This window comes from Zingiber officinale, chromosome 9B (assembly GCF_018446385.1).
Source record: "Zingiber officinale cultivar Zhangliang chromosome 9B, Zo_v1.1, whole genome shotgun sequence".
In the NCBI taxonomy this organism is placed as follows: Eukaryota; Viridiplantae; Streptophyta; class Magnoliopsida; order Zingiberales; family Zingiberaceae; genus Zingiber; species Zingiber officinale.
This window is the reverse complement of record NC_056003.1, coordinates 119494031-119502681: the sequence shown is the minus strand read 5'-3', so window position 1 is coordinate 119502681 and position 8651 is coordinate 119494031. Positions and strand designations below refer to the sequence as shown.

At 40.0% G+C, this 8651-nt stretch overlaps 1 protein-coding gene across 2 annotated transcripts; it reads left to right on the top strand.

Annotated features, from left to right (window-relative positions):
- The first annotated feature begins 5689 nt into the window (after positions 1-5689).
- LOC122024613 (EPIDERMAL PATTERNING FACTOR-like protein 9) lies at positions 5690-7928 on the top strand. 2 transcript variants are annotated; one of them, XM_042583269.1, is made up of 3 exons: positions 5690-7035; positions 7105-7345; positions 7529-7928. In XM_042583269.1, the coding sequence occupies exons 1-3, from the start codon at positions 6834-6836 to the stop codon at positions 7533-7535; spliced, it is 450 nt and encodes a 149-aa protein (XP_042439203.1). In that variant the 5' UTR covers positions 5690-6833; the 3' UTR covers positions 7536-7928. The 2 variants fall into 2 exon arrangements, with proteins under 2 accessions (XP_042439203.1, XP_042439202.1); XM_042583268.1 differs by having other exon boundaries at positions 7449-7928.
- The last annotated feature ends 723 nt before the right edge of the window (positions 7929-8651 follow it).

Here is an 8651-nt window from a genome sequence, read left to right as displayed (position 1 = left end):
TAACTTCCAGAGTTGGAGACACCTTTTACAACAAGAACTTTACAATGAATCTTAGAGGAAGACAGCGAAGATTACAAGAGAGGCTAAATAGATTTAAACCTTTAAACATCCTTGGTCTTTCTTTTATAGCCTTCAAACACTTCAAGCTTCACTTGTTGCTCTACAAATCTATCATCGATCAATCTACTGAATCCATTATCTATAAACCAATTTTATAGTTGTTTTAGCCTATAGTCTTCCAATGACTACTTGAGTCGATTGAATTTCATCATCAATTGCCTTTTTATTATAACCCTTAGGTTATCTAACCATTGCAATGTAGTTTTGTATGATCAACAACTTCTTTTGGATTTCCTATCATAGCATCAATTTATTAAAATTCATCATTAGTCAACTGATCATAAATTAGTCGACTATCAAATCAATTCAGACATGAATAAAAATATTTTATTCATTGTCTAATCAACTTAATTTAAGCTCATTATGTTGGGAAACAATCAAAGACCTATATTGAAAAGATATAGAAAAGATCATGTATTTAAAAAGGATATAAGATATCTCCATTGGCATGAGGTCTTTTGGATAGAATCCAAAAATAAAGCAATGAGAGCTTAGGTCCAAAGTAAACAATATCATGTCATTGTAGAGATATGTCAATATTCTTTGGACATAATAAATGGTATCAGAGCTATGGTCCAAACCAGATATCAGATTAGGATGATCGGATGCTTGCGGGGAAAACTCGGATCAGGTTAAGAGTGACCAGATGCTCGTGGGGAAGGTCCGGAGCAGCTCAGGGTGACCAGATGGGAAAGATATGGAAAAAATCACGAGTTTAAAAAGATACAAGAGCTTAAGTCTAAAGTGTGCAATATCATGTTATTGTGGAGATATGTCAATATCCTTTGGACACGACGCATTAGTCAATTAGAATCATTTCTATTCGGTTGGAGTATTGATCTGATCATCCTAATAATAGTGTCTTTGTCTAAGTTGAGATCTACTTTCTTCTAAGAATACATTCCTCTCAACTCTCACAATTCACACAAGAACTTACCTTTCACAGCATGTCCTTGCCATCGAGATCATCTCCTACTAGGTTTTTTCATCCCGTATGCACTTGCCATCGAGATCATCTCCTACTAGGTTTTTTCATCCCGTAGATGCATAGAGCCTTCAGTCATTCCACATGTCATCCTTCAAGCCTCACTTATGTAGTTCACCTTCTTCATGTACGATCGAAAAGAATTTAGATATCTCCACAATGACATGATATTGTCCACTTTGGGTCTAAGCCCTCAAGGTTTTGCTCTTGGGCTCTACCCAAAAGGCCTCATGCCAATGGAGATATCTTTTTCTTATAAACCCATGATCTTTTCCATGTATTTTCAATATGGGACTATGTTTGCAACCTTGCAACCCCAACAATCCACCCCTCAAACAAAAGACCATGGGCTTCCCACGTCCAATCCTCGACCCACCAGGTCTTCCTGCCCCTCGGTCTACTCGACCTACTAGGACTTCCTGCCCCTCGGTCTACCCGACCTACTAGGACTTCCTTGCCTAACCGCAACTAGGACTTCCTGCCCCTCGGTCCACCCAACCTACTAGGACTTCCTTGCCTAGCCGCAACTAGGACTTCCTGCCCCTCGGTCCACCCAACCTACTAGGACTTCCTGCCCCTGGTGTCTGGTCCTCTTGATCCGAACATAGGTGCCCTCACTTTCTTTGTTCGAGGTCAATATTGTACTCACATGGTTTAATCAGACCATAGCTCTTGTGCACAGTCGGCGGTTAAACCTTCTGGCAGTCCGGGCTCTGATACCAATTGTACGATCGAAAAGAATTTAGATATCTCCACAATGACATGATATTGTCCACTTTGGGCCTAAGCCCTCATGGTTTTGCTCTTGGGCTCTACCCAAAAGGCCTCATGCCAATGGAGATATCTTTTTCTTATAAACCCATGATCTTTTCCATGTATTTTCAATATGGGACTATGTTTGCAACCTTGCAACCCCAACACTTCATCTATATGGCGAATAAGGTGTGGCATTGAGTCGGGGTCAAAGTTAAGAAGGTTGGTTGACGTGGCGGTCAAAGTTAAGAAGGGGTCAACACTCAAGGTTAGCAAGGTCATTTGGTTCGGTCTAGTGGTCTAGCCGATCGGACACCGAGTCCCTCGGAGTCGATGAAATCTCGAGCTGTATTAGTGACATTCAGAGCTGAGTCAGGTGTCTCCGCTGAGTGCTCTAGCCAATCGAACTAGAGGTCCGATCGCACATGTTGGACACAAGGCCCGACTTATCCAAACAATCTATCCGAGTGTAGAGGCCGAGCATAGGCTAAGCCTTCGAGAAGGTTGTCATTCTTTAGCTGACCCAATCCCATCTATGAGCGAAGGTCGATCAGACTACAAAGAGAGACTCAGTCAACCGGTCGATTCACCATGTCAAAAGGCCCATCAATCTAACGGTCTAATATTCCCTTTTGACATTTTGTGTAACGATTGTCAGAGAATCAAGGGAATATTCCCTATGTTGTTTATGTGAGGAAGCTTCTACCCTACAAAACACGGAAATGGTAAGACCATTTTTAGAAAGTTGTCAGAATGTCAGAAGGGTCTGTCCTATTTTAATAATGCATCGAGATTCGTGCAGAAAGGAGAAGTTGTTGGATATATGTGTGAATGGAAAATGAGTGGATAGAAAAGAAACCTCATTGTGAATAAGAATTTAGTCTCATATTAGGAGTTTCAAGGTATATTAATTGATTTATATTGATTCACATACATTGATAATGTAAATAAATGTATGGGGAGAGACTCTCTCTCATGTGTGGGTGCGTAGGGGGATGCAAATCGAGGGTCAAGATTGCAATGAACCAAGTTGATTCGTGTGTGAGCACTACTTGCGTGTGTCGAATGCTAGACTGGTGAGGGAAAAAATTTATCCAAGCGAATGAACCAATGTCTTTCCACATAAATCATTTTATTGCTTATTTAAGTGTGTATTGAATGCATTAAATTGGAAATTAATGCAGAATCTATAAACAACTGAATGAAATGTTGTGTTTCACAGCTCGACGAGTAATAGTTATTGGTCGATTATTAAACATTGTCATTGGTCTGAGCTCCTATATAAGGAGGTTGCGACCACAAGCAAAAAATATACACATAAAAACTGAAGCTCTCCACCTCTGTTCCATTTCCTCTTCTTTGTTCGTGCATCTCTTGCTCGACAGTGTACTCATAATAGTAGTCGGGTATCTCTCAGTTCGTCGTGACTACCAGTGATTAGCAAGAATCACGATTAATTGTTGTATCCTGAGAAACATACAACTCAAGAAAAACCTCGAAGCATAGCAGGAGGTGAGGCAAATCTATTTCAAGGAAAATACGTCCATCACAAGCCTTGGTTCGCTCAACCTCTCTGCCTGCTCGACCATACACTCGCCCCGCCGACCGCTCACTCGCTTGCTCTCTCTGCCCGCTCGTTTGTATGCTCGCTCGGCTGCACACTTGCTCGCCCGATCGCTCAGCCTCTTTGATCGCCCGACTGCACAGTCATCCGGCCGATTGCTCACTCGCTCGGTCGCTCAGCCTGTCTACCCGCTCGGCCGCTCGGTTGTACACTCTTCCAGCCGCACGCTCACTCGCCTGGTCACTCGGCCTCCCTGCTCGCTCGGCTGTATGCTCGACCGCACACTCACTCGGTTTCTCGCCCGCTCGGCCTCTCTACCTCTCTGACGCTCAGTCGGCTTTGCCTCTCAGTCGCCTTTGCCTCTCAGTCGGCTTTGCCTCTCAGTCGACTCTGCCTCTCGGTCCGCTTTGCCTCTCATTCTGCTCGGTCCTCTCTGCAGTCTACACTCAGCACTTGGTAGAAATTAACCCCCGCAAGCAGTCTGAGATTATCTGCTTAGATCATCTCGACAGATAAGTTGAATTTGATTTGGTGTAATTTCAATTTGACTAATTCTCCAAATGAAAATCTCCAACAGATTGTCGACAGAAGTAACACTATAAAAGAGTGTCTCTATCTACAGGCGTAGGTATGCAACCTAAGACACTCAGATTTCACTATTTATTTTTCCACTATTCATTGCATTTTCTCTTGGCCACCTGTTTAACTTGAGCGTCATAGTTCCTGCATCTGAAACCCCTCCTTGACCTGGTTGTTGATGCTTTTTTTCTCTCCTTTCTATTTTTGACATGCAGGAATGCTTAGCGCACCTTCAGTTTCCATCTTAAAATCTTTTCATAGTCAACACCAGAGTTACCTGCCCAGTGCATTATTTTCTCCTATTTAAAACAAGATCCTCATCCTTGTATCGTCAATATTGGTGGCAAAAGGCGAATACGCTCGCTCCCAGCGCCCCCACTAACCCGTCCCAGGGCCAACATGGAGGAGCTAAATCACGGACGGCTACTAGCCTTTGGAATAGTGACTAACACATAATGAAGACATTTACCTCGGCTTTATCAAGATTTGAACCCTAACTTCATGATGACAACACCTCATGTGCTAGTTATTAGACCCATCTGAGGAAACCTTGTATCGTCAATATTGCATCTAGATCTAGATGTTCTTCATGCTGTGATCTGTTAGATGTCCCGTACCATTTTTTTAATCTCTAGGTGACCTCGAGCCATTAAACCACTCATTCGATCGATGATGTCGATCAGAGTGCGCATGAATAATTCTTCACTTTCACTTTGACATTTGGGTCCACAATCGAATTAGTGGACAATGGAAAATATATGAATAATTATCGAAAGAGGAGTAAAGTTCAATTTGATGATCATGAAAACCTTATTGGAAGGAAAAAGTGGACAAAGGATCAAGAAGTGAAATTTATGGCAAATGAAAGAGGAAAAAAAACAATCTTGTATGTGGATTTATCAAAGGAAAACTTGAGTATGGTTAGCGATTTCACATATATGAAGGATTTATGGGGAAAATTGATGGAATTTGATGAGAAACCGTTGGAATCACAAGAAGCCCAAAATGTCCAAGTGGTCTACTCCAATGAACCACAACTTGAGATGAAGAAACATGATAAAGATCAATGTTCAATTGTGGAGAGCATAGTAAATAATGATTCCTTGGGCATCAATCTCTTTCGATAGTTAGTCCACCCACAATCATCATGCATTTGTTGCACTACCCATGTATTTTTTTTTAGTAATCTATGTGTCTGTGTTGGGTTTGTAAGATTACAAACATAGTCTCACATTATAAAATATATGGAAAAGATCATGGTTTATAAAGAGAAAAGATATCTCCATTGGTATGAGATTTTTTGGATAGAGTTCAAGAGCAAAACCATAAGAATTTAGGTCCAAAGTGAAAAATAATATATTTTTTATATGTTAATTTAGATATCTAAACCTTCAGTCGAACTAGTTCGAGAGATAAGTGGTGTTAAAGCACAACTTTAGAAAACTAAAAATCATATTTTTTTTTGAATGTTTTTAAAGTGATAAATGCCTGAAATAATAAATATATTTTAGATGAGAAATATCGGCAGTGTATTTTTTTTGGGTTTAAATGAACTTTAAATTAAAAATAATCTAAAATATTAATTTCAAATGAGCTCGAAGGCGGTTTAGGGTTTCCTTAGTCGGGACTATAAATACCTCGCCCAGACTCAAGCAGCCTTCTTCTCAACTCAGCCAGAATCCCGTCGGTTTCCGGTCATCTCCTTCTTCTCCCGGTTTGCTCCCTTTCGTTCATTCATCGTTATCTCTTGCGATCTCGCCGATCATCGAGGGTTTTCGTTTCGTTCCACGGAAAGCTGTGGATGCATCATTGGATTTCTCAAGGAAAGAGAACTGCGACGATATGGCGGAGATCCACTCTTTGATCGATCGAAAAACTCTGATCGCCCGTCGTTTATTGTTGCTTTACCTTGTCTGTGAGTATTTCCGTCGATTCGTGTAGTTGTTTCCGCGATTTGGGATGTGATGCAAGCCATTGGGTCCGTGTTTCTGAACGCAGTGTGATTGAATCTTCATACCAATTCTGATCCCAAAATAAACCGATTGCGATTGTTTGGCGACATTTATTCTGTTCCTTTTGGCTTCGATTGTTGCATTTTGTGGATTTCCCCCTTTTCCCCCAATTCATGCTATGATCCATGATGAAACATTCTTTGTGTAGTTATTCTTAATCCCTAGTTTCGTTGCCGTCAGTTAATCTGAGATCGGATCGATCGATTTGGGTGTGATGCAAGTCATTCGAAAGCATTGTGATTGAATCTTTTATACCAATTCTGATCCCCAAAATAAACCGATTGCGATTGTTTGGCGACATTTATTCAGTGCTTCTTGGCTTCGATTGTTTCATTTTGTGGATTTCCCTCTTTTCCCCCAATTTCCGTTTTGATCAATGATGTTGTCAGTTAACCTTAGATCGATCGATTTCTTTTTCAGTTTTTGAAAATTTGTTTGCTTTATTTTGCTCAATTTCAGTTTCGGATCGGATACGATCGAGAATTTTCAGTCATCTTCCTTAGCAATTTACCTGCCTCTTTAAACAGATGATTTGAATGCTGTACAATCATTTCAACTTCATGTTTGTTGTGTTTATTATGCATTCTTAATCATTTCCAAATCCAGCGACCTACCTCAGAGGAAAAGCCAAGGGAAAAATCGACATGATGATGGACAAGAGACAGAGAACAGATTACAAGATTCAAATCGTTGGACAAAAGATCATTCAAGCGTGCATGATAATAATTGATTCTGGTCAATTTTGTCTTTAACTGTGACTGCAACATTGCATGGAGAGGGGACCTCGTTCTTTTCCTGCGTGGGACAAGCAATCCCCTGCATGCTTACATTCTCCTCCTCCTCCTCCTCCTCTTTTTATTCTTCACATTCTCTGCAGTGTTCCATTTCACCTTTCATTTTTGCTATCTACTCCGACTTTCAGCCACCGGCCATGGCCATGTCCTCCACCAACCCCACCACCTCCTTCCTCTTCTTCTGCCTCCTCTTCACCCTTCTCATCTCTGCTCTCTGCCGCTCTACAGGTCAAAATATCCAACATTAGTTTCTCTGGCCTCTTGAACTTTGAACTCACATCGCCAATTTGCTTGCAGGCTTTGCCGGACAAGTTACTGATCGCTCAAGCTTTTTCCCACCGCGCAAGGACGTCGCAGGGAATGGCAAGGAGATGGCAAGGAGTGGAATAACCAGGGGAGAGTTGATAGGCTCGAGGGCTCCAATCTGCACCTACAACGAGTGTAGAGGTTGCCGGTTCAAGTGCAGCGCCGAGCAAGTTCCGGTGGACGCCGGCGACCCCATGAACAGCGCCTACCGCTACCGGTGCGTCTGCCACAGGTGATCCTATCTCATCAGTCTCGCAGCCATTAATTAATATTGTAACTCGTTGAGCCTCTTGTTTGTTCTCTCCTTCAGCGTCTTTAAATCTTTTTCATTGTAGCTTTGAGCCTATGTGAAGAACTAGTCTTCCTTAAAGATTTGATTTTGTCACTGAAAAGCTTGAAAAGTTCTAATTTTTAGACACTAGCTGTTGGAGGTGAATCCAAAATGAAGAACTCTGAAGATTTTTAGGTTTTCATCAATCCTTTTATTCTGTACGATTGAAGTAGTAAATCTATCTAGGGAAGGGAGACTTCACTCTTTACTGTGCCACCCATTTAGGATTTGAACCAGAGGAATGACTGCATGTGATGCCACCTTGTAAGCATGTAATATTGCCAGAGACAGGCTTTTGTGTAGGCACAATAACATGTACCTTTATTTGCTTATCTTTCACATTCAAGAAAAAAGGACAGCCCCGTTGATGCATCAATATGGGATTTTCGATATTTGAACCCATCATCTCTAAATTATACAATAATAACTTTATTGTTGCACGAAGACTAGCCTAGAACATGTAAAAATGGAGGAAATGGTTGAAGAAATTAATAGGTCTAATTGTCCATGGGTTCTTTCTTATGAATTTGTATGTTTGTTGGTCATATTTTGTGGATTAATGAAAAATGTGCAAAAGTTATATTTTGCTTTTCACATTTTATGAGTTTCTTTTTTTTTTGTTTGTTTGGCATGGCCATTGGACATCATCTGTTAAATCTAAAATTTTAATTTTTAAGATCTCCTATTAATTAACTAATGACAAATGTTTTTTTCTCAAGTATATTCTATTTCTATAGGAACTTAAATAGAATAGCATAAATATTATATATAGGTGTGTGGTGCAATGGTAAAACTAATTAGATGAGTAATAAGAAGATTACATATATATAGTGCAATGGTAAAACTAATTAGATGAGAAATAAGAAGATTATGATTTGAATCTTAAATGAAATAAATATTTTAGAGGTCAACTTCAGTGCAAGTTTGGACAACTGCATTATAAAAAAAATATATATATCTTATTAAATCTTTTTCACTACTCATAAAAAATTTTCTACGAGGATATATTAATATCTATGAAGTTTAATTGAGAAAAAACTTAACACCATACTGGTACTACACATGTATTAATATGATAAAGGCTAGGATTGTCGATAGATGAACAAGATTTAATAGATGCAAAACCTATTCCTCCCAATATAGATTTTTCTTCCTCTTATGTACTAAAATAGTAACAAATCTATGCCTTTGTGGTTCTGTGCAAAAG